The sequence below is a fragment of the Anarhichas minor genome, unplaced genomic scaffold (assembly GCF_050575085.1).
Source record: "Anarhichas minor isolate MPS153535 unplaced genomic scaffold, ASM5057508v1 ptg000082l, whole genome shotgun sequence".
NCBI classification, from domain to species: Eukaryota; Metazoa; Chordata; class Actinopteri; order Perciformes; family Anarhichadidae; genus Anarhichas; species Anarhichas minor.
Genome location: NW_027466528.1, coordinates 808574 through 835709, shown reverse-complemented (window position 1 = coordinate 835709; position 27136 = coordinate 808574). Strand labels below are relative to the sequence as shown.

Sequence of the window (27136 nt, the reverse complement as noted above, 5' to 3'; positions counted from 1 at the left end):
ATAGATAATAGACAGACAGATAATAGACAGACAGACAGATAATAGACAGACAGATAATAGATAATAGACAGACAGATAATAGACAGACAGACAGATAATAGACAGACAGATAATAGATAATAGACAGACAGATAATAGACAGACAGACAGATAATAGACAGACAGATAATAGATAATAGACAGACAGATAATAGACAGACAGACAGATAATAGACAGACAGATAATAGATAATAGACAGACAGATAATAGACAGACAGATAATAGATAATAGACAGACAGATAATAGACAGACAGATAATAGATAATAGACAGACAGATAATAGATAATAGACAGACAGATAATAGACAGACAGACAGATAATAGACAGACAGATAATAGATAATAGACAGACAGATAATAGACAGACAGACAGATAACAGATAATAGACAGACAGATAATAGACAGACAGACAGATAATAGACAGACAGACAATAGATAATAGACAGACAGATAATAGACAGACAGACAGATAATAGACAGACAGACAATAGATAATAGACAGACAGATAATAGATAATAGACAGACAGATAATAGATAATAGACAGACAGATAATAGACAGACAGATAATAGATAATAGACAGACAGATAATAGACAGACAGATAATAGATAATAGACAGACAGATAATAGATAATAGACAGACAGATAATAGACAGACAGATAATAGATAATAGACAGACAGATAATAGACAGACAGATAATAGATAATAGACAGACAGATAATAGACAGACAGACAGATAATAGACAGACAGATAATAGACAGACAGACAGATAATAGACAGACAGATAATAGATAATAGACAGACAGATAATAGATAATAGACAGACAGATAATAGACAGACAGACAGATAATAGACAGACAGATAATAGACAGACAGATAATAGATAATAGACAGACAGATAATAGACAGACAGATAATAGATAATAGACAGACAGATAATAGATAATAGACAGACAGATAATAGACAGACAGATAATAGATAATAGACAGACAGATAATAGACAGACAGATAATAGACAGACAGACAGATAATAGACAGACAGATAATAGATAATAGACAGACAGATAATAGACAGACAGATAATAGACAGACAGACAGATAATAGACAGACAGACAATAGATAATAGACAGACAGATAATAGACAGACAGATAATAGATAATAGACAGACAGATAATAGACAGACAGACAATAGATAATAGACAGACAGATAATAGACAGACAGATAATAGATAATAGACAGACAGATAATAGACAGACAGACAGATAATAGACCGACAGACAATAGATAATAGACAGACAGATAATAGACAGACAGACAGATAATAGGCAGACAGACAATAGATAATAGACAGACAGATAATAGAAAGACAGACAGATAATAAACCGACAGATAATAGATAATAGACAGACAGATAATAGACAGACAGACAGATAATAGACAGACAGATAATAGATAATAGAAAGACAGACAGATAATAGACAGACAGACAGATAATAGATAATAGACAGACAGATAATAGACCGACAGATAATAGATAATAGACAGACAGATAATAGATAATAGAAAGACAGACAGATAATAGACAGACAGACAGATAATAGATAATAGACAGACAGATAATAGACCGACAGATAATAGATAATAGACAGACAGATAATAGACAGACAGACAGATAATAGACCGACAGACAATAGATAATGGACAGACAGATAATAGACAGACAGACAGATAATAGACAGACAGACAATAGATAATAGACAGACAGATAATAGAAAGACAGACAGATAATAAACCGACAGATAATAGATAATAGACAGACAGATAATAGATAATAGACAGACAGATAATAGACAGACAGATAATAGATAATAGACAGACAGATAATAGATAATAGAAAGACAGACAGATAATAGACAGACAGATAATAGATAATAGACAGACAGATAATAGACCGACAGATAATAGATAATAGACAGACAGATAATAGATAATAGAAAGACAGACAGATAATAGACAGACAGATAATAGATAATAGACAGACAGATAATAGATAATAGAAAGACAGACAGATAATAGACAGACAGATAATAGATAATAGACAGACAGATAATAGACCGACAGATAATAGATAATAGACAGACAGATAATAGAAAGACAGACAGATAATAAACCGACAGATAATAGATAATAGACAGACAGATAATAGATAATAGACAGACAGATAATAGATAATAGAAAGACAGACAGATAATAGACAGACAGATAATAGATAATAGACAGACAGATAATAGACAGACAGATAATAGATAATAGACAGACAGATAATAGATAATAGAAAGACAGACAGATAATAGACAGACAGACAGATAATAGAAAGACAGATAATAGACAGACAGACAGATAATAGACAGACAGATAATAGATAATAGACAGACAGATAATAGATAATAGAAAGACAGACAGATAATAGAAAGACAGATAATAGACAGACAGACAGATAATAGACAGACAGATAATAGATAATAGACAGACAGATAATAGATAATAGAAAGACAGACAGATAATAGAAAGACAGATAATAGACAGACAGACAGATAATAGATAATAGACAGACAGACAGATAATAGACAGACAGACAGATAGATACACTGAACCCCCGGCTCCCCGGGCGCCTATCATTGGCAGCCCACTGCTCCCTATATGCAGGGATGGGTCAAATGCAGAAGTCAAATTTTGTGTATGTGTATATGTATATGACAATAAAATCCTAACGACCATAAATACTGCGTACTATGGTCTTTGTTTTGGTCTCTCATGAGAAAGCGCAGAGCGTTCATGGCGGATGAGCTTCCAAAAATGAGAATTTTGCATGCCTTTGCTTGGTTTATGCTGGCCTGCTTCACTCAATCGAAGTCAAATCAGTTTTAGAGACTGTAAAACCTGTTGTGCTATGACTGTGGCTATGCCATTGACATTTTTAGGCATTATTTCAAGTAATATTTTAGACACAAGTGCTTTTTTTCAGGCGAACCTGAAACTTTTGTGCTGATACACATATTAGCACATCTCACAAGTGTTACCTGTATTATACAATCAAAAAATTATTAAAATAGACCTTGTAGTTGCAGAAATACACTCTCTTTGGTATGGGTATGCAATTTTCGAGCAGAGGCCTAAAAATAGGGCTAGTGTTCAAGAGGTTACTTCCTTCCTTAAAACTGTCTGTCTGTCTGACTCACTCAGTCCATATAACTATCTCTCCTCTTCTACTCTGTTAGTCTTTCTCTTCCGTTTCTTGGATGGACCAGGCAGAGGATCGACTTCAGGAACTTTAGCGTGTTCGATTGAACTAGTTTCAGTTTCCTTGTTGATGTCGGTGTCGCTTTCAGCAGACTCATCACACCATCTGACTTTTTTGCAGCTCCTCTCCTCTTCTACTCTGTTAGTCTTTCTCTTCCGTTTCTTGGATGGACCAGGCAGAGGATCGACTTCAGGAACTTTAGTGTGTTCGATTGGACTAGTTTCAGTTTCCTTGTTGAAGTCGGTGCTGCTTTCAGCAGACTCATCACACCGTCTGCTTTTTTTGCAGCTCCTCTCCTCTTCTACTCTGTTAGTCTTTCTCTTCCGTTTCTTGGATGGACCAGGCAGAGGATCGTCTTCAGGAACTTTAGCGTGTTCGATTGGACTAGTTTCAGTTTCCTTGTTGAAGTCGGTGTCGCTTTCAGCAGACTCATCCCACCATCTGCTTATTTCCCTGCTCATCTCCTCTACTGATGTGATAGTCATTCTCCTCCGTTTCTTGAATGAACTAGGCAGAGGATCGTCTTCAGGAACTTTAGTGTGTTCGATTGAACTAGTTTCAGTTTCCTTGTTGAAGTCGGTGCTGCTTTCAGCAGACTCATCACACCGTCTGCTTTTTTTGCAGCTCCTCTCCTCTTCTACTCTGTTAGTCTTTCTCTTCCGTTTCTTGGATGGACCAGGCAGAGGATCGTCTTCAGGAACTTTAGTGTGTTCGATTGAACTAGTTTCAGTTTCCTTGTTGATGTCGGTGCTGCTTTCAGCAGACTCATCACACCGTCTGCTTTTTTTGCAGCTCCTCTCCTCTTCTACTCTGTTAGTCTTTCTCTTCCGTTTCTTGGATGGACCAGGCAGAGGATCGTCTTCAGGAACTTTAGCGTGTTCGATTGGACTAGTTTCAGTTTCCTTGTTGAAGTCGGTGTCGCTTTCAGCAAACTCATCCCACCATCTGCTTATTTCCCTGCTCATCTCCTCTTCTGATGTGATAGTCATTCTCTTCCGTTTCTTGGATGGACCAGGCAGAGGATCGTCTTCAGGAACTTTAGTGTGTTCGATTGAACTAGTTTCAGTTTCCTTGTTGAAGTCGGTGTCGCTTTCAGCAGACTCATCCCACCATCTGCTTATTTCCCTGCTCATCTCCTCTACTGATGTGATAGTCATTCTCCTCCGTTTCGTGAATGAACTAGGCAGAGGATCGTCTTCAGGAACTTTAGTGTGTTCGATTGAACTAGTTTCAGTTTCCTTGTTGAAGTCGGTGCTGCTTTCAGCAGACTCATCACACCGTCTGCTTTTTTTGCAGCTCCTCTCCTCTTCTACTCTGTTAGTCTTTCTCTTCCGTTTCTTGGATGGACCAGGCAGAGGATCGTCTTCAGGAACTTTAGTGTGTTCGATTGAACTAGTTTCAGTTTCCTTGTTGATGTCGGTGCTGCTTTCAGCAGACTCATCACACCGTCTGCTTTTTTTGCAGCTCCTCTCCTCTTCTACTCTGTTAGTCTTTCTCTTCCGTTTCTTGGATGGACCAGGCAGAGGATCGTCTTCAGGAACATTAGTGTGTTCGATTGAACTAGTTTCAGTTTCCTTGTTGATGTCGGTGCTGCTTTCAGCAGACTCATCACACCGTCTGCTTTTTTTGCAGCTCCTCTCCTCTTCTACTCTGTTCGTCTTTCTCTTCCGTTTCTTGGATGGACCAGGCAGAGGATCGTCTTCAGGAACTTTAGCGTGTTCGATTGGACTAGTTTCAGTTTCCTTGTTGAAGTCGGTGTCGCTTTCAGCAAACTCATCCCACCATCTGCTTATTTCCCTGCTCATCTCCTCTTCTGATGTGATAGTCATTCTCTTCCGTTTCTTGGATGGACCAGGCAGAGGATCGTCTTCAGGAACTTTAGTGTGTTCGATTGAACTAGTTTCAGTTTCCTTGTTGAAGTCGGTGTCGCTTTCAGCAGACTCATCCCACCATCTGCTTATTTCCCTGCTCATCTCCTCTACTGATGTGATAGTCATTCTCCTCCGTTTCGTGAATGAACTAGGCAGAGGATCGTCTTCAGGAACTTTAGTGTGTTCGATTGAACTAGTTTCAGTTTCCTTGTTGAAGTCGGTGCTGCTTTCAGCAGACTCATCACACCGTCTGCTTTTTTTGCAGCTCCTCTCCTCTTCTACTCTGTTAGTCTTTCTCTTCCGTTTCTTGGATGGACCAGGCAGAGGATCGTCTTCAGGAACTTTAGTGTGTTCGATTGAACTAGTTTCAGTTTCCTTGTTGAAGTCGGTGCTGCTTTCAGCAGACTCATCACACCGTCTGCTTTTTTTGCAGCTCCTCTCCTCTTCTACTCTGTTAGTCATTCTCTTCCGTTTCTTGGATGGACCAGGCAGAGGATCGTCTTCAGGAACTTTAGTGTGTTCGATTGAACTAGTTTCAGTTTCCTTGTTGATGTCGGTGCTGCTTTCAGCAGACTCATCACACCGTCTGCTTTTTTTGCAGCTCCTCTCCTCTTCTACTCTGTTAGTCTTTCTCTTCCGTTTCTTGGATGGACCAGGCAGAGGATCGTCTTCATGAACTTTAGCGTGTTCGATTGAACTAGTTTCAGTTTCCTTGTTGAAGTTGGTGCTCTCGGTGCTGCTTTCAGCAGACTCATCACACCGTCTGCTTTTTTTGCAGCTCCTCTCCTCTTCTACTCTGTTAGTCTTTCTCTTCCGTTTCTTGGATGGACCAGGCAGAGGATCGTCTTCAGGAACTTTAGCGTGTTCGATTGGACTAGTTTCAGTTTCCTCGTCGAAGTCGGTGTCGCTTTCAGCAAACTCATCACACCGTCTGCTTTCTTCCCATTTATTGGATGGACCAGCCACTTCCGCATATTCATTATTGTTATCAAGATTGCGATTGTAAGCGTTGTCATCTACATTGTCGTTGTTGATGCCGTCATTGTTGTCAATGTTGACAATATTATTCATGTTGTCATTGTAATCATATTCGTTGGCTGGGTCCCTTTGATTGCGTTGGAGTTCATCGTTCACAATTAGTTCTTCGGCCATAAACCTCCACCAGTTATAAACGAAATAGATGGGGGTGTGATCCGGTATTCCATCATTGTTGACAAATTCCACCAAGCCCTGGATTCCAACATAATGTCGATCTCCTGTTGCAGTAGGAGGAAAGATGAATCCGGGGTAGTGAAGGTCAATAAGTATGACATAATTATCATTTCTTCTATAACGTACATATACATTTACGTTTTGAGATCCGTCTCCTGTTTCGTCCATTTCAACTACTGGTCTGTACTACTACTACTAGATAGATAGATATAAACTTTATTCAACCCCAGGGGGAAATTAGATGACACAAATATACTGCCACAAATATACAGTTTGTCTCCTAACAAAAATGTGTTCGGAGTATTGTATTGTATTGTATTGTATTCGTAGGTTTATGCTCTTAGATGCTTGTTTGAGGAAATGACATGCACTTATTACTTCTGGTGACTAGTTCTCTCGAAAACCGATGTTGAATACACTTGTAAGTTACTTTGGATAAAAGCGTCTGCTCAGTGACTGTAATGTAATGTAATGTAAATGTGGGCTTTGAGTGCTGAGCTATGCTGACCTGTGCTTTGATCTGTGACGTCACAGATCAAAGCACACCCATGCCGTTCTAGAACGGCATGGGTGTAGTATCTTGGATACTTCCGGTTCAACGAACGATACAAACAAAGATGGACGCCCACCGCGCCCTATGAGACAAACTGGTATCATTCATTTTACTTAGACACTTACATGTCAGTAGAAACAGAGTAGTACATGGTGTCAGAATAGCTTGGTTTTCACTTCGACCTGACGACGGAAGATGGAGAACACAGGCGTCCCCACGCCACGGGTGGATTGGGATTCATCTAACCTGCCCGACGCATGGAGAAAGTTTCGCCAGCATGTGGAGCTAATGTTCTCCGGCCCGCTGAGCGCTAAAGAGGAGGAAGAAAAGTGCAGCTATCTACTCCTGTGGGTCGGTGAAAAAGGCAGAGATGTATATAATACATGGACCCTCACGGCAGATGAGAGGAAGGTACTCCAAATGTACTATGCGAAGTTTGAAGCATTTGTAACGCCCAAAGCTAACCCCATTTTCGCGCGATATAAATTTGACGAAAAGATACAGAAGGATTGTGAACATTTGGACCAGTTTGTGACTGAGCTAAAGCTGCTAGTAAAAGACTGCAACTACCCTAACGGTGATGAGATGATTAGAGACAGGATCGTTTTCGGCACAAACTCTCCAAGAGTCCGGGAAAAACTACTCAGTCACGGTCCAGATCTCACGCTCGAGAAAGCGATCGACATTGCAGCTCACACGAGCTGTCACAGCAGCAGCTAAAGACTATGGGTTGCCCCGCCGCTAATACAGCTAGCCAGTCTGTTCATGCAGTTAGCAGGAAGAGAACACGGTCGCACGGAGCAATGCCCCGCAAAAGGACGTCAGTGTAACAAATGCAAAAAGCCCAACCACTTTGCTAATATGTGAAGGACAAAAACACAGTAGCAGCCATCAAAATACAAGCCCGAGAAAGTCCATGCTGTTTCAGAAAGCACGGAACAGGCACCAGTGGATCTGTATGTGAGGAATTTAAGTTTTAAAGCGCTCCTAGCGATGGATATTATGTGTTACAATATGTTTACTTGTAGAAGGTTTAAACTAAAGGGAGAGTTACTGAATTTGTTGTGCACTGTGAGAGAAACCAGAGACTTTATGACACCGCCATTAAGTCAGAGAGAGGGGGATGTTGCTGGAGACTTTCTGAGCACAGCCTTCAAGAAGGGGGGTGAATTGGTCAAGGAAGTGGCCGACTGAAGGCCGAAGGGTTCAGCCAATCACTGAGCTGATCGATGGGCTAAGGAATGTGTAATATGAGACATTTCAGAGACTTTGGAGAGACAAAGAAACTGAATCCCCGGAGATAATCAGACCTCATCTGGACCACGAGGCGGACACACCAGTCTGTCGTGTGGTGCGGATGGGGCCTCTATTTCATGAAATATTACTATTGATAGTTAATTCAGTTTGTAAGTGAACTTTGTGTAGTACATTAAATATTGTTTTTAATTTTGAACCGGATCCAGCTCATTTTTCTGATGCGCAGTAAGAAGCTCGCAGCAGAAAAGTACCTGCGGCCTGCAGGCTCTCACATCCTTTGTTTTAAACCTCAACATGTACATTGACACCATGCAATGGACCGGTGAGACTTCCACTGACCACAGCATGGAGACTTCCTGCAGCAAGTGCAACATTTGACTGAAAGTATTCTCAAATCAAGCCAGAGAGTAACGTAATGTCTAAGATGACTCGTTGACATGTCGATGTTTGAACGTTACATAAATGGTCAGAAAAGGATGTCTTCATGCATGTGTGTGTGTGTTTATATATCATTTATTTGTTGTAATATTATTTTGAAGTGTTCACTTAGCACAGTGTTTTTTATTTGCATTATGATCAATAGAAACAGATAACGCTGGTGATGTTACTGGTGTTTTTCTACAAATCAAATATAAACATTTAAATGTGCAACACCGCTTCAGTTGAAATTACTCAGACAGAAGAAATGATCTTGATAAAAACTCATAAAACATCTTCTCCTCAGTACTGTTACAGTGAAAATTGGACTGTTAAAAAGAGCATCTACATTTGCAATTTTCTGGTTTTATAGTTTCCCTGGAGTGGCTTAGTTTCCTTATGGCTCAGTGGCATACATACATTTGTTTGTTCTCTTTTGTCCCATTAGCTCGGCTACAGTGGAGCACTATAAAGCAGCCGTGTTGCTAAGTGGTGTTGGTGATGCTCTGGGATACAGGAACCAGCTCTGGGAGTACAATGAGTCGGGACCAGCTATTCATCAGGTCAGTGCAGGACCAATATGAAAGGAGGGGCTAAGGTTGTGATAAAACTAAAGCACTACTGAAGGTGGTGTTACCCTAAAATGTCTGCCCTTGCCCTTTCTCTCCTTGCAGGAGCTCAAAGAGCTTGGTGGTCTGAAGAACATCAAGGCCGAGCTCCCTGACTGGCCGGTGAGCGACGACACAGTTCAGCATCTGGCACCGGCTGAAGGACTGGCCACTGGTGAGGTTAAAAGGACATTGAAACTATTTTCTCTATCCAGTTTCTGTCCCTCCGTTGCTATTTTCATTTCAAACGAGCAATTTATTGGATTCGATAATCGGTGTTCTGTTGAGCCCTCACTGGGACACACACACCACACCCTCCTCATAACTAAAGGTCTAATCTAATTTCCAGTCTTGCCTTGATTTGCTGCTCTATTACGGCTCTGCACAAGTGAAATGAAAATGGTAGAAATTCAACTTGACCTTTGCTGTGATAAGGCAAACAGCCATTCTTGGTAGCAGGCCCCTTTCATCTTTAAAAAGTTAATAAGGACAACAGTTTGCAGTTTGAACAAGTTGGCTCTGCGTTGTCTCCCTCGTAGGAAAGGCGGGGGAGGAACTCATGCATGAGGCGGCTGCTCGATATGTGGAGGGTATGAAAGACATGGATGGGAGGAAACCAGGGCCTTCAAGCATTTTGGGTGACACAAAGTTAATTTTATAATCATATCTCATTTATTTGTAGTCATGGCAGAGATCGGACTTACTCTCATTTGCCCTTAAAGGAGTCTCCCAGCTGAAGCCTGGAGAGGAAGGGGGCTACAGAGTGCCCTAGAATCCAGAGGGGATGGGCTGTGGAGCGGCCATGAGGTCCATGTGCATTGGTCTCAGGTAGGACGGTTGTCCCATCACGTACCCAGCACATACGTCTCTAGTACCCATTTTTTAGGTGTTCTTGTATACGAAAATCTATCTACGCCTGTGATTATTGTGGCCAAAAGAATTAACGATAAAAACATTATTGCAATATCCTGAAATATAATCATAATAATGATGTCAGTGAAATTCATATTTCACTTTGTTTATTGAGCGTCTATTTCTTGGCGAATGAGTTACACTCTAAATACAATATGAGTGTAGGGAGGTGGAGAGAGAGTCTGTAACCATAACTGTTCGTATAAAATAAATTAAGAGGCGCTCGATTATTTACACAATATTATCATGTGTATTATTAATATGTCCATTTATAAATGTCTAGTGTATATATTGCAACATGTGGGACAATAGTAAACAGCTCAGATCCCTGTCACTGTTTACAATTTTTAATAAAATTATTTTTTAATCACTTAAGTTTATTTGATTTGATCGTTTTAATCAAAACTGGAGTAGAACCGTGAGAGCATTTTAGGCTTTTTCCCATGCATATTCTTTTATTATTTATATTATTGTTATTTTTGATGTGCTATTAAATTATTCAATCAATCAAAATCCTTAGAATAGAAATACAATAACAGTCTTATCCTTATGCATTCCAGTTTCAATGTTCTCTCCTCCATGGTTATTATTTTTTAATTGTCAATTATATTGCGGTATTGCCTTCTCGAGCAGGTAGAGGGCAACTTGATGACTAAGCGAGGGAAAAGGAGATACGTTCAATTCATATCTTTTAAATGGCAGCTGATCCAGCAAATCTAAGCACCTCTCTGTTGTCTTTGGACTTTCATTTGTCTCCTGAAATCTGTAGGGTTTAGTTTTAGTTTGGGACATACTTGATATTTGTAGTAATATGCAAGGACATTTTATTCATGAAGCAAATTTATTAATAAGTAAACTCAGTGTGTGTTACATCAAAAGGCACATGTAAAACACCCTTCCACCCAAAAAAAGCAAAGAACCCGGATTCACCTCTCAGACACAGACAGTAACTACAGTTGTATGTTTGGGGTTAGGGAGCATTACAGCAGCCCTCCTTGGTAGTTGGTAACATGAACTACATTTACTATGACTTGTTTCGACATACTATACTATGTCGAAACAAGTTTCTCAAAAGAAATGGCTTGATATATAAATCCTCCCAATTATTGATTTGTTTTTAAAGTGAGAGAGTTACTGACATGACTTTCAAAGTTAAGGTCAGAGTCCAAAATAACTCCTGACTTACTGTCTCTGAAATACGATGAGTAAGTGTGAATACATTTCCTCACTCTGGTTTTTGGGATCTACAATGATCTGATGATTATTTTCAATCGATTGATCTTCTGATTATTTGATCTATTAATTAAGTGTAGGGAAAAATGTCCATCCCAGTTTCCCAGATCAAAAACAAGCTCATCTTTAGGTTGGAGAATCTGAGAGTGTTTGACATTGTTGCTCAAAACGTGATTTAAACAATTAATCAGTCAACAAAATAGTTGCGATTAATATAATAATATAATGTAGATCAACTAAGCAATGATTCCACTAATCGTTTAAGCTCTAAACTCGTCACATTTGGTTGTAAAGAGGAATTAATCCGGAATTGGATGGTAGTCACCAGCTTTTAAATTGTTCAATTTAAATTGCAGAAAGAGAAAGAAATATTCAGGCAGGTTCTGGAAAAGGTTAGGATGATAAAGCAAAATGAAATGTCAGTGGAGTAGCATTATTAAAAATGCATAGTGCAACTTGGTTTGGTCACCCAAGGACACAAGGAAAACGTGACATTAAACATTTCAAACACATTTACAGTTGAGGCACACAGCTGCTGCTTTTATCCAAAGTAATTTATAATAAATGCAGCAGTGGAATCACAGTCTTTGATCACTAAGCAGAAAATAACATAAACAGAGTTCCAGGGTGAAAGCGTGAGCCAGAACCAGTAAAAACAACAACAATGTGGAGTCAATTAAAGCATGAAAAGAGGTAATTACTGTAAACAGAAGTTTTTAATCCCGACAGAATACTAACACAGAAAACGTATTTATCTTCTATATGATGGACCTCATTAGGTTTATGGTGGAACCTTCAGCTACATATATCATAATAACATAATAAAAGCCGATAAGGACGTAAATACTTTTTCCCCATCAGGTATCCGAAGCCTGACCAGCTGTTGTCGCTGGTGGCTGTTGCAGTAGAGACGGGCAGGATGACCCATCCTCACCCCACTGGTTTCCTGGGAGCCGTAGCATCGGCCCTTTTCACGGCATACGCGGTCCAGCGCAGGCCAATAACTGCCTGGGGTCTAGGCCTGTTGAACGAGGCCTGTCCAATAGCAAAGAGCTTTGTTCAGGGTCGAGGCTACGCCGTGGAGGAGGCCGAGAGAGACCGGGACTACTTCTGTGCCAAGTGGCAGTGGTATGACCTGCTGAAATCAGGCTTTGTTATGTTGTCATGCTGTAGTCAGATCTCCTACATCAGCAAACTTCTATTAACCTGTTACAGTCTCAATTTCACTGGTTTGGTTTAGTTCAACCGCACAGAACTCATTTTTATTATAAAATATTGCTCCTGAAGACAATATAAAATTCATACATATGTTTCTTACTTTTCGTTTTAAAATAATGTGTGTGTGTGTGTGTGTGTGTGTGTGTGTGTGTGTGTGTGTGGAGAGATATCTATCTATCTATCTACTGTATCTGTCCAGTGGATTCGTCCCTTGAACAGCCGTATGGATCTGTGGGCTTGACCTGGCATTACTTTCACGCTTGCCGGTAAACCGTGTGTAGTAGGCAGATTCAGCAGCACCCCCACACACACGGAGGTCATCAGCTCCCTCTTGTGGAGAATTATCGGCAAAGATTCTTTTCAAGGCTGACTTCATGTTTACAAACGAAAGGTTTGGACATGCGGTAAGCGCTAATTGTTTGTCTTTAACATTAAGTCCTGCAGTATCAAGTAGCTTGAAAGCTGACAGCATCTGGAAGCTCCATCTTGAACTTACGTATTCTGTTTTACCGGCACTCAAACTCGACAATGTAATCGACCATGGAGACGCCATTTTCTCTTGTGATCCGGTCAAACTCTGTGTACGCCTCGTACTGGCGATCCGTTTCCTCTTTCAAAAACACAGCGTCCAATTTCGTGAGAAGTACATTCATTCCTTCATCGTCGTTCAAATCCACTGCTGCAATTTCTAGTGCACTATCCCTCGCTCTTCCCGTCAGCGATAAAGCGACCGCCAAGGCCTGCTTCTTCTCCTCGAGGTCCGTCACCAGCCTCCAAATTTCAACTTCATTTTTCCAGCTCTCGTAGGACTTCTTCTCGTCAAACGGCGGCGGAACTTTGTAATTGCCAGCAACCATCCTCTGCTACCATGTTAATGCAATAACTCCAGCGACAACTGTACATGTTTAAGACTTTACTTAATACGTATGCACGACATTAACAACAATGGTTACACGTCTTCCGTTCCTCTAGAACTAACTGCCTTACACGCATGCGCACTCGTTAACTCAGTACTTAACACCGGGACCGCAGCGCCGAGCAGCTCTACGCCCTGTCGCACTGAGAAGGCCGCCACACACACACTGCGTCCCAGCATCTTACACTGAGGGGAAACTAGGCCACACGGCCTGTGGTACATCGATCTAGAGAGCTCTAGAGAGCTGTCGCTGAGCCACAAAGTGTGGCGTCATACTGGCCTGAAGGGAAAGCAGAGTGCCCCACTAACCCAAAGAAGAGTCATTTCTGCAACGAGGACCGTGTGCCTCACCAGGCTGGTGTATTAAGACGGTTCCCTCTAGTGACCATTTTAAATTAACATGCGAGTGGAACAAATTCAAGCTAATGAGAATCCAAAAAATCCCCCTCTGAGGTAATTACTTAATTTCGTCAGCGTGACTGTCACAACCCGGCTCCTAGGCTATGACAAATACGGCAAAGACACAACAGATGATGGTTATGTAAAGTGTTTATTTTAACCAAATAAAGAAATGGTTAACTTTATGAAGTGTGTCAGTCAGTAACATCAGTAATGTCAACGTGGATGCGTGTGTGATAAAGTGTGCGTGTTGTCAGCAGAACCAAACATAACCGGCAGCGATCACTCCCCGTATACCAGAGCAACACTGGAGCAGCTTTATGCTCCAGGACCAGGTGCTCTGCAGTCAATCAGCCACCACTGCTGTTAGAGGCAGGGCCGCCACAGTGACATAATAGCAAATGTTTAACGAGCTCTTGTTGTGTAATGAAAAATAAATGTGTCTCATTATGGATGTTAACCGCTTCATGCAGTGCAAAGCAAAACGAACACTCAAACAAGTACAATTAATGATACAATAAATTAAAACAAAGCTTTGAAGTTAAGTTGAAAACTTTATTTTTTTGGCCATTGTTGTTTTAATATTTTTTTTGTCTTGTCCATTTTATTTTTTTTATTAATTATATTTTCCTAGAGGAGAGAAGAAGCAAAGGGGTGTTTTCTACTACTGGGTCGAGTTTCTTTTCAAAAAAAGTGAAATGATTTGCTAAAAATCCCCTCTCCTTTCATGCTGTATCCGTGAGAATCCCACGACAGTCTGTCTCCCGTGTGTGTCGTGGTACAAGGCTAAAAACACACTGCTGGAAGATGGTGTCTGCTGCCGTCTTTCATCCGTATATTTTCCTCTCCGACTCGTCCGCCCAGCAAGGTGCCTCATGTCTCTGAAATGGGAAGAAGTTGGAGAGAAGAGGAGGATGGCAGCAGGGGTCGGCCATCATTGGCATTAAAAAGGTCCTCGGCGACACCGAGGTTTGTTACTGATGAATGTTGCAGCAGAAGAACACGCTGCTGCGAGACTTTCTGTACGATCCTTTCAGTTTGTTTTTCATGAGTCGCGTTCAGTTTGGGCCAGCAGGCGGCGGGGATGTTGGGGGCTCATTCCTAAGAAGAGTTTGGGAGGTGGGGAGGAGGGTAGATGGGGTTTAGTTTCCTTGCTGATGGAAGGGAGCAGGGTGTGCTTGTACCTGCATTGCTGTGAGGGAAACAGAAAACACTATAAATGCTACACTTCAAGCCACAGACAGCATCAAGGGACGGCTTTTGCTTTCACGTCTCGTACCTTGTGGATGTCCTATGTAAAAGTGTTGGTGTGCTCCTTGCTGTGGTCCATGCTGGGGATGCTGGGGCACTGAGCCGGGGCCCTGCTGAGGAGGCGGCTGCAACGTCACTAACTGGGGCTGACCGTGGCCCCCCCGAGTGGTGGGGACCCGACATGGCTCCCTGTACATGGGCCTGGAGGAGAGGGGGGGCAGCAGATTGACAAACCAAGTTTAAGATACAACTTTCTTTTCATTTCACACATGCTCTCATTTGCAGTGATGGCTGTATCATACCTGTGCTATCTGTCCAAGGGGGTACGCTTGTGGGATACCCTGGTGGCTGTGGATGCTGTAGCCTTGAATGGGGTAAGAGGCTTGTGGAGACGTGTGGCCCGGCGGCATGTTGGGTGGGGTGGGTGCTGACAGGGGACCTGAGTGGTACAAGGACTGGGGCTGAGGGCCTGACTGGGCATTCTGAAAGGAGAGATCACAAAGTCAAGAGATAATTGAGTAATCTCAATAACCGGGACCCACCACCTCCCCAAATGATTTCATGTGACGAGTATAATTTTGGCCCAGGCTTGTCCGCCTGTTACAATGCAATTCATCTAGAAATCTAGACTCTGAATTGGGACGCATCATAAGTGTTTCGGTATATTTGGGGAATTCCATGCAGTCCTGTATCTCACCTGTCCAGGGCTCGGTGCAGCGTGCTGGGGAGGGGGCTGGTTGCCTGTCGGGGTGATGGAGGGCTGGGGCTGATGAACTGCACCCGAGTGGTGGGCAAAGGACTGTTGAGCTGCACAAAAAAAGAAGAAAATGATGCTTTATACTGTTGTTTTACTATCAATAGAATGCAAGACTCTTAATAGAAGTACAGACATGACTCATCGTGATAAAGTATTTAGCAGTACAACCTTAAATTCAGAATATTGGAGCGCTCTCTACATTAGAGTGCATAGAGATATTTTGTTTTGGGTCCACTCACCGTAGATGCCCTGTGGTCCCTGAGATCCGTCTCCCTGTGTAGAGAACTGGGGGCCTCCTGGGGGTCCCATGGCTTGTGGGTGGGGACCCCCACCTTGACCTATCATCCTAGCTCCACCTTGCAGCATGGAGTACATCGGCTGAAGAGGGAGAAGAAGAGCTTAAAGTGACTTGAAAAACAGTTGTTTATTTTAATGCTACTGCAAACACTCTGCTTCACATGGATTTAAACCCTGAATTAAATAAAGGGGTCAGAGGGCAGACTTCCTACCTGTCCAGGGTAGGGTGTCATGGCCTGGATGACCTGCTGCTGGCTGTACTGCTGAGGGTTGTACTGGAGGTAGGACTGAGGGTAGGGGGACGCTACCAGCGGGGCCCCAGCTGCTGACGCAGCTTGCATCATGGGCGGTGCTGAAGAACCGTGGTCAGAACGCTGCGCCACTACTTGGCCTGGAGGACGCAAAGCATCATCAAGACGACAGAAACGTGAAGGATAAACATTACAGCTTCTTACACTTTGTTCAGCAAATGTCACTGCACTGTTGTACCACAGGTTATAGATATCTGGCTTTGACAAGAGCCGACAGGACATTCATCTTAGAAAGCAGTTTGTGAAAATGTAAATTAAGAATTAAAAACGCTGCTTTTACCTTTGGTCCTGGGGTATTTTCCCTGGCTGACTGTAGACATGGTGTACTGGTACATTGGTGGGGGCTGAAATACAGAAATGATTCAATTCAGTTCAGTTTTAATTTGTATAGCCCAATATGACAATACATACAAAGCCCTCTGTCCTCAGACCCTTGCATTGGATAAGGAACAACTTCCCCCAAAAAGCTATTTAACTAGTAAGAAAAGGAAGCTACCTAAAACCTCATTTATAGGAGCAGGCAGCTGGTCAAAATAGGACAAAAGCGCTTCACAAGCACCAAGATGGGAGGGTGGATTAATGGCTAATTTAATATTTGACTACTGGGCATCAAATACCGAGTTGGCAATATAAGGATGAGTTGGACCGGTGTGAAATGGAAAGCTTTGGCTTGCTCTCCTAAACTATTTGCTAGCTCAGTGGTTTTGTCAACCCTGAAGACATCCGCAACACTTCAAGCTGTTTAACTTCAGTCTATTTGACCGGTTATGCAACAACCATCTAATTCTAACATCTAAACTCGACTCTGCCGACACGCTTTGGAATATCAAAAGGTATCGTATCATTCAGAGGCTTGCTTTAGGAAGACACAGTTGCCAGGCTGGAAAGTCTGAAGGCAACTTTTTCTGCCATCTCCAGGTTTGCACAACATTCCTTCACTTGCCCACTGAGGACGTGTCACATATTTTAGAGATAAACTATATAAATACATCCGTAGATTCTATATTTTTATATTATTTTTGACTTTTTATAGACAAAGTAATCAGCATAATCAAAATTAATCGATGACGGAAATAAATGTTTTTTGTAGCTCAAACTAAATTATCAGGAATTTTAATTATACTGTTGCGCTACACATTTGTTGAGTTTCCATGTCTTAAAACAACACAAGCATTAAATATGTAACCGTTGATTTGCTCACGTACCTGCACAGAGTGGATCTGTGACACATAGGAGAGGTAGGGGGTGTTGTACAGTGGACCCTGTCCGCCGGGGTGCTGAAGGACCACTGGGCTTGGAGGAGTTGGCCGAGGACGGGTGGGCGCAGTGTTGGGCTTCGTCTGTACGACAACAGAACCAGAGGTAAATTAAATCTGCACGTCACTCAGCCAATCACAGGGGACTCAACATTTCATTAGAGACGCACCAATTCAGATTATTTAAAAGTCTGACCTGACGATTCCTTTGGACAATAATTGACAGTAAGGGTCCAGACTAACTTTTTTTACCACCATTCTGAAAACTTATTACAACCCTTCCGAAGTGTGAACTGTCAACAATTCTGTTATCCTTTTAGTTTGTTATCTGTCGTGGTTACTTGTATTAAAAAAACACAATTAAAATTGTGTGTGTGTGTGTGTGTGTGTGTGTGTGTCGACATAAAAATAAAATAAATTAGAGACATGGGACTGATCGGCCGATCAGCTGAAAACCGTAAGCGGTGCATCTCTATCATTTATTATTCGATATAGGAACACTTCCTAAATATGTATCCATAAGTGAGACAACAGCAAAGTGCCAATAAGTCTTTGAGTCTAAAATATGAGCTGCAGTAAGTATTTATCATTATTTACATATACATCCTTAATAGTTCAGTTCACCAAAATAACAAAACCAACAACATATTTTCTCACTTTCCTTTTGTGTTATCGCTCCATGCAGATAGTTTTGGTTTCATCTGTGCAGATGTTGTGTCTCTAAACCGTGCTCAGTCTTCTATTTCGGTGTGTTTGGGGCGACTCCATTTTGGATCCGGTCAAACTATCCTCTGGTGTATTCAGAGTGGCCAGACTGTCAGGTTTGAACAGGTTTTTCACTTGTGTGTTTCATTTTCCCCGGCTGTGACATCGCTGCCAGTATTGTTTTCACCATGTGAGTCTGTGTTTGTCTTCATGGCTAAATGTGGTCCTGGAGACATCTAGCAGGAACTAAAGCTGGTTCTGAGTGCTTTGTCATGTGTTTCATCATCTCTGTGTGTTTTGTCATTCATCTCTGTTATAGTGTCAAAAAGTCATCCTGAGGACAACACACACACACACATCAGAGACATGGGTCTCTTCCTCCATTCAGCGCCCATCCTCTACCCTAATCATTTACAAACAGTTCCTAAATGTTAAAAATGGTCGAGGGATTCAATTTACAACAATATTTAACTGAGAAAATATATGCGGGGATCGGCTCACGTAAAAGGCGTCATGGGTAGGGCGAAGCCAGAGGACACTGGTGGAGGCAGTAGTCCTGACGTGCAAATTGGTCGTCCGATCTGGGTATAGGGGCGAAAGACTAATCGAACCAGCAGCTGGTTCCCTCCGAAGTTTCCTTCAGGATAGCTAGTGTCTCGCAGGTTTTTTTCTCACTGCATTCACGTGAGTATGGTTCACTACTTGAGTTAATGTACTTGAAGTGAATATGAACTGTGAAGTATTCAGAAAAGTAAAAGTAACGGTACAGAACTATTATGATCAAAATATACTTAAAATACTAAAAGTAATAGTTTTCATTGTGCAGAATGGCCCATTTCAAAATAATGTCAAATTAAATTACTATATTATAAATGCTGATTCATATGTAATTACATTTGATCTTGAAGACAAACGCATTTTCCACCGGGACATAAAACTGCAAAACATCTTGATCGAGACCAGCTCGGACATCCCGCGAGTTCGCCTCATCGACTTTGGTCTGAGCTGCTTCGTTAAGAAAAGAGCCTCTTACCGCGTCTTCTTCGGTAAGACGTCTGGCTTTACTCCTGCTCTTCACTAACTTACCCATCTGTGACTTTACATTGAAACAAAGATCCTCATCCTCACTGTCTTTTTATTATGTCTGTATATTCTAGGTACTGACATCCCCCCAGAGTGGTACGATCGTGGGTTTTACAGAGCCGGACCTGCCACAGTGTTTCAGATTGGAGTGGTCCTCTTTGAGACGCTCCACAGTGATACATTTGATACCATCGGGTTCTTTGCAAACGAGCTGAGAATCAGCAACGAGCTCTCCGAAAGTAAGAAAAACATACATAAACATGTCGGCAGACACAAATCTGTTCATTTTAGTTCACACTGTGATGGATCACCGGAGCCGTCGCCCTCACCTTTCTTCTCCTTCATTTCTTGGTGAAAGAGATGTCCAAGAAACGGAAAAGTGAAGAACTTGGAGCTGACTTGCCCACATCCCAGATGAAGAAGGAAGGGGTTGCCTTTGGAGGTCCCCTGTCTCCCGAGTTATTCGACAAACGTCTGCCTTCCAACTCTCCGTTACGTAAAGGGGCCGATCTGCCCAGGAGTCTGTGTGTGACTGAACCCAAACAGCCAATCCTTCGAAAAGCAGGTTTGCTGCAGGTGAGACTTAAGTGGAGAATGATGACTCAAATAGTTTGACCTGACACGTATACTTGTTATTCATCCTATAATTCTATTTAAAATGGAATCTTTGTTTTTTTACAGGACAAGAAAGGGCGTTTAAGTTAAAGTAATAGTCTTCATTGTGCAGAATGGCCCATTTCAAAATAATGTCAAATTAAATTACTATATTATAAATGCTGATTCATATGTTCATCAATTTAATGTTGAAGCTAATTTCAACTACTACCTATACTAATACATAATAATGTATTCATTATCAGAATCTTCAAAGTGAAGACATCTTCAAAATAAATGTGGTGAAGTAAAAAGTACAATATCTCCCTCTGAGATCTAGTGGAGTAGAAGTATAAAGTAGCAGAAAATGAAACGTATAGCAGCCTATAAGTAGCCTACCTCAAAACTGAACAGTAACTTTACATGAAGACAAGTCAGCAGTGGCAGCAGGACATGAAGACATTTAATACTTCATTCAAAAAGTACTTTTTTGTTATTATCACATTGCCACGTATTTACACGATGTAGTATTTATTCATTCTTTAAAGTCTTTGACTTTAAGATCAAGATGAACAGTTCATAGAAACAACCTGAGGACATTTTAATAGTTTGTAGGAAAGTCAGCCAGATGAGAAAGAGTCAATATCAAGTATTGTATGCTTGTACACATAGTATTTTATGCATTGTATGAATATATTCAGTGGATAACCTCCATCTATACAAATATACTGGACACACACACATACACTATTTACTATAAACACTAATTTGCATAATTCCGGAACACTTGATTGTTCTGTTACAGACATGACCTCATGATAGAACATTTCATCATGTTCTATGTTCCGCTCACCATGTTCTATGTTCCGCTCATCACAGCTTTAAGAAGACACTCGGTGGCAAGTTCACTCAGTGAAGCATTGGATCAGTACTCACACAGTTCTCCTGTTCGAAACTTCTTCAATATCTTAATGGACAAAGACTCTGCAAAGAAGACAATGAATTGCGGTTCTCCGGCCCTTAAAAGAGATCAAGGTAAGTGAGAAATCCAGGCATAAATCTAGGGAGGGAGGAGAAGGCACTAATCTAGAGTTAGTACCTCGAGATAGACCTGATTCCTGCTGTTGAGACCTTTTTCTTACTGTGATCTGAGTCTGTGAAATGATGAAAGATGACAGTTTCATACAGTTAGTGACATTAGCTCACAACAAACTGATGTTCCACTTATTTTTCTCATTTGTAGATCTCAATACCAGCACATCTGAACAAAGTTCAGCATCTGGAAACCCTAACCGGACTATCAGGCCCCCCAACGCCACCTTTCGTTTTAACCCGTCAAGGAATGCTAAAAGTGACGACCGAACCTCCTCTGACGAATGTGGCCTGACAGAAGTGACGGAGAAAGTCAGAGAAGATGTAGAGGCGTCCACCTTAGAAGACTCTGGTAAGCTGATCATGTGAAACTGCTGTTGGAAATGTATCCCATCATCAGTTTTTGTCCACGTTAGTGTTGTGATTGTCAACAAACTGATGTTCCTCTGTTTGTTTTCCTCATCTGTAGAAAGCTGCAACACATCTGTGGAAGATGTGAGCAAGAGAGGCAATAAGAGGAAGGCCGTCGCCGGTGCTGAAGGTCCAGAGAAGAGCAGGCTGGACCTGAAGGAGGCCTCTGGACCTACAGAGACTGAACACACCCAACGGGGTTTGTCGGTACATGGCACAACAGGTCAGTAGTTTGGCTTTATTATGTTCAGTGTAAAATCATAATTTATATTAGATATAACAAACGTAGGAGGGATTCATATTTAGGTAACATATAGTTGCTGTTACTCACAAATGTAATAAAACTGAATATTTGTTTTTCTGTTTAGCTGAATTTGAGGCCAAATACCAGCAGCAGGATCTGCTCGGCGAAGGAGGATGTGGATCTGTGTTTGCTGGCTACCGCAAAGCAGATAATCTACCTGTAAGTGTTACACACACACACACACACACACACACACACACTATGGTCAGGAAGTGCTAACCAAGTCTTGTTTGTACCTCGTAGGTTGCCATCAAACACGTTCCTAATGACAACATTCTCTGCCAACACGTGAGTGAGCAACACCTGCTGCTGTTGAAATGTGCTGCGCTCTCTTTCTGAATGTATTACGGATGAATCGTGTTTCTCTCTCATACTCAACTCTGTTGTGATGTTTCAGAAAGGGATCTCCGCGGAGGTCACCGTCATGTCAAAACTGGCGGCCAAATCAGAGGGGACATCGGCACCCGTATCCCTGCTGGACCACTACAAACTGGACCAGGAGCTGATCCTGGTGCTGGAGAGACCAATCCCTGCCAAAGACCTTCTCGACCACATCAACGCTAACGGAGGCCCCTTAGACGAAGAGGAAGCCAAGGTAAGCTGCTGTAGTCGGCTCCGAGTCACAGCCATGAGAACATGTCAGAACATCCTCCTCTCTGATCATCATCTCTCTCTTTTTGTCTGTCAGGTGATTCTGAAACAGCTCATCGATGCAGCAATTGATCTTGAAGACAAACACGTCTTCCACCGGGACATAAAACCGGAAAACATATTGATCGAGACCAGCTCGGACATCCCGCGAGTTCGCCTCATTGACTTTGGTCTGAGCTGCTTAGCGAAGAAAACATCCACTTACCGCGTCTTCTTCGGTAAGACGTCTGGCTTTACTCCTGCTCTTCACTAACTTACCCATCTGTGACTTTACATTGAAACAAAGCTCCTCATCCTCACTGTCTTTTTATTATGTCTGTATATTCTAGGTACTCACATCCCCCCAGAGTATCACGATCGTGGGTTTTACAGTGCCGGACCCACCACAGTGTTTCAGATGGGAGTGGTCCTCTTTGAGATGCTCCACACTGATATATTTGTTATGAAGAGGTTCTTTCGAAACAATCAGAGAATCAGCAACGAGCTCTCCGAAAGTAAGAAAAACATACAGAAACATATCGGCAGACACAAATCTGTTCATTTTAGTTCACACTGTGATGGATCACCGGAGCCGTCGCCCTCACCTTTCTTCTCCTTCTTTCTCTCCAGATTGCCAGGATTTCTTTCGGAGAAGTTTGAACAGAGACCCTAATCGGCGTTCTACCCTGAAACAGCTCAGGAGTCATCCATGGCTCTGTTAACCCCACACACACACACACACACAAGTTGTGTGCGTGTGGTGTGGTGTGTGTGTTGTGTGACACAACACACACACCACACACACAAGTTGTGTGCGTGTGGTGTGGTGTGTGTGTTGTGTGACACAACACACACACCACACACACAAGTTGTGTGCGTGTGGTGTGGTGTGTGTTGTGTGACACAACACACACACCACACACACAAGTTGTGTGCGTGTGGTGTGGTGTGTGTGTTGTGTGACACAACACACACACCACACACACAAGTTGTGTGCGTGTGGTGTGGTGTGTGTGTTGTGTGACACAACACACACACCACACACACAAGTTGTGTGCGTGTGGTGTGGTGTGTGTTGTGTGACACAACACACACCACACACACAAGTTGTGTGCGTGTGGTGTGGTGTGTGTGTTGTGTGACACAACACACACCACACACACAAGTTGTGTGCGTGTGGTGTGGTGTGTGTGTTGTGTGACACAACACACACACCACACACACAAGTTGTGTGCGTGTGGTGTGGTGTGTGTTGTGTGACACAACACACACCACACACACAAGTTGTGTGCGTGTGGTGTGGTGTGTGTGTTGTGTGACACAACACACACACCACACACACAAGTTGTGTGCGTGTGGTGTGGTGTGTGTGTTGTGTGACACAACACACACACCACACACCGCACCACACGCACACACAAGTTGTGTGCGTGTGGTGCGGTGTGTGGTGTGCGTGTGGTGCGGTGTGTGGTGTGACACAACACAGAGCCTTCAGTTATCAAGCACCTCTTTTGTGGAACCAGCTTCCCGTTTCAGTCCGGGGGGCAGACACACTCACCACATTTAAGAGTAGGCTTAAGACTTTCCTTTGTGAGAGTGCTTATAGTTAGGGCTGGCTCTGGTTTGCCTTGGACCGGCCCTTAGACAAACTGGTATAGGCAAAAACTACAGGGGGACTTCCTTAGGATACACTGAGCACCTCTCTCCTCTTCTTCATCTCTGTCTGTATGAATTGATTATGCTCATTACTAACTTTACTTCTTCCCCGGAGTATTTGTGCTTTCTCTCCTCACAGGTTTCCATGGAGCATGGTTTCATCTGGACCCTGGTCCTATTACTCACATTACTATTTCATATTACCGATACCATTAATGCACATTATTGACCTGCTTCTTCACCAGAGTGTCTGTACTTTCTCGCCTCACAGGTTCCTGTGTATCCGGGTTATACCTGGACCAGGTCTTGCCTCCTGTCGTGGTTCTGTTATACATTGAATGTGTTGTAATTCAGTTATCCTGTTCTACACTTGACATCATTGCACTTTTGTCCATCCTGGGAGAGGGATCCCTCCTCTGTTGCTCTCCCACAGGTCTCTCCCTCTTTTCTCCCCGTGAAAGGGTTTTTTTGGGGGAGTTTTTCCTGTTCCGATGTGAGGGTCCCGGGACAAGAGGATGTCAAATGTGTACAGATTGTAAAGCCCTCTGAGGCAAATTTGTAATTTGAGACAAAAATAAATAATATACAAAAATAAATTGAATTGAATTGAACACACACACACAACACACCACACCACACCACACCACACACACACACACACACACACACACAATATGGAAAATATGGAATCACCCAGTAATATGTGTAAAATATGATATCTGCAGTAAATATATGCTTTTCCTGCACGTCCTCTCCGCCTGTCTGCACGTCTCAGCTGGCTGGGACGCTGGAGAATCTGCCCCAAAGAGGCGGATCTATGAAGCAGTTTAGCCAATGATACTTTAATGCTGATTAAAAATATAAATGAGTGACATACAATTTAGTCAATCAGCGTCCTCAAATAGATTCCGAAGCTGCACGTTCTCGTCAGGAGAAGTCTCTACAGGCACTATTTTAACGACATGACAATGGCGAGCGAGAGCACTTCCCCCTAAGTGACAAGTGTAAGCGTCAGCAGGTGCAGAATTTACATGAAGAGATCGAATGCATGCCCACATAGCCCTCTCCCCACACACACACACATACATACACAAGCAATCATACATCGAGACTGACGAAGTGCATGCTGACACACTTGCACATCCTGCACTCTCACATCCCCCCCCCCCCCCCTCCCTGATGATTGGAAAGTGGGTCAAGGACAACTTTCTACGAGGGCAATGACAAAAAATGAAATCTGCCATGAGAGACTGACTCTGGCTGCAGCACAGAAGAAGTGCCCAGAGTACGTATGATGTATAATCCGAGGAGGCAAAGATGTGATAATAAATAGCCAGGGGCTGGATGATTGGGAGGAAACTTCTAGAGCAGACAATGAGTTCTGTCCGTGATGCACTTAGAAACGTACTCAATGAGGCTTGATGAATCGAACATGCTGCCCCATCTAATGAACTCTTCAGAGTTAATCGAGTGTGTCCGTTATAATTTGGTTGATAAATAACATCACTGATATTATATTGGTAATCAGTTCACTGCTCCCATCGGTTGCAGTAAACAACAGTACTTTTGAAAGTAGTTCCATGTTTAGTGTTTGTGTATTTCTTAGTGCTGCCACAAATACTTTTTTTCCCTGAAGATTCTCTGCAGCACAACAAATCAGTTCACGTGAAGCAAAACCTGGACCTCGAAGGAGGAATATTCACACGATTCTCTCTCTCTCTCTCTCTCTCTCTCTCTCTCTCTCTCTCTCCAGCAAACTACATCTACATTTTGCACAGAAAAGCAGCAAAGAAAATACTCCTCCTTGATATTCTCATCTCTCTGAGTGATTGTGATTCAGACCGTCAAGCAGCACATCCTCCCGTCTCCAACGCATCATCTCGCACTGCAACACTCTCAGCAGCTCTGATGACATTGCACCGGAGAGCTCGGCTGGCAATAGAGCCGGGCCCTGTTCACTCCACCCGTCCTCTAATAATACTCGTCCCCAGAGGCAAGGCAAGTTTATTTGTATAGCACATTTCAACAAGGTAATTCAAAGTGCTTCACATAAAACCATTAAAAGCATCAAAACATAAGGCAAAAGAAAAGGAGATTTAAAAACAATTAAGAACATTCATTAAAACATTACAAAACAGTGTAAGAAATAAAATACAGTAGTAAAATGCAGAAATGCAGGAAATTGATTAATATATTAATTGAATGTGGTTCAATTAAAGGCAGCAAACAGAAAAGTCTTCAATCTTGATTTAAAGGAGCTGAGGGTCTCAGCAGACCTGCAGCTTTCTGGGACTTTGTTCCAGATATGTGGAGCAGAAACACTGAACGCTGCTTCTCCATGTTTAGTTCTGACTCTGGGAACAGAAAGTAGACCGGTCCCAGACGACCTAAGGGGTCGGGATGGTTCATAAGGTAGCAGCAGATCAGAGATGTATTTTGGCCCTAAACCATTCAGTGCTTTGTAAACCAGCAGCAGGATTTTAAAGTCAATTCTTTGTTTGACAGGAAGCCAGTGCAAAGACCTCAGAACTGGAGTGATGTGATCCACCCTCCTGGTCTTAGTGAGGACTCGAGCTGCAGCGTTCTGAATCAGCTGCAGCTTTCTGACAGACTTTTTACAGAGACCTGTAAACACACCGTTACAGTAGTCCAGTCTGCTGAAGATAAATGCATGGACAAGTTTATCCAAATCCTGTTGAGACATAAGTTCTCTAATCCTTGATATACTTTAGAATTGAAGCCATCTACAAGCTCATTGACTGAGATGCAAGAGAGGGCTGGTGTGGAGGAGAACTTCTGAATAAATAGTTCACTGGTGTTTTCAGAGATGTAATGCTTCAT

At 42.3% G+C, this 27136-nt stretch overlaps 2 protein-coding genes and 1 pseudogene across 2 annotated transcripts; 2 read left to right on the top strand and 1 right to left on the bottom strand.

Moving 5' to 3' along the window:
- Nucleotides 1–7044: 7044 nt before the first annotated feature.
- On the top strand, nucleotides 7045–14133 carry LOC142938333 (ADP-ribosylhydrolase ARH1-like; annotated as a pseudogene).
- An 860-nt stretch (nucleotides 14134–14993) lies between these two features.
- Nucleotides 14994–18078, bottom strand: LOC142938304 (ataxin-2-like protein). Its single transcript, XM_076081593.1, has 9 exons — nucleotides 18073–18078; nucleotides 17770–17904; nucleotides 16845–16908; nucleotides 16466–16644; nucleotides 16196–16334; nucleotides 15897–16006; nucleotides 15502–15681; nucleotides 15341–15400; nucleotides 14994–15140 (listed from the first exon to the last, which is right to left on the bottom strand). The coding sequence occupies exons 1-9, from the start codon at nucleotides 18076–18078 to the stop codon at nucleotides 14994–14996; spliced, it is 1020 nt and encodes a 339-aa protein (XP_075937708.1).
- A 168-nt stretch (nucleotides 18079–18246) lies between these two features.
- Nucleotides 18247–25126, top strand: LOC142938303 (uncharacterized). Its single transcript, XM_076081592.1, has 13 exons — nucleotides 18247–18277; nucleotides 19434–19571; nucleotides 19683–19847; nucleotides 19967–20104; nucleotides 21082–21237; nucleotides 21446–21646; nucleotides 21764–21928; nucleotides 22074–22168; nucleotides 22253–22297; nucleotides 22407–22604; nucleotides 22698–22878; nucleotides 22990–23154; nucleotides 25071–25126. Exons 1-13 carry the CDS (start codon nucleotides 18247–18249, stop codon nucleotides 25124–25126), a joined length of 1734 nt encoding a protein of 577 aa, XP_075937707.1.
- The last annotated feature ends 2010 nt before the right edge of the window (nucleotides 25127–27136 follow it).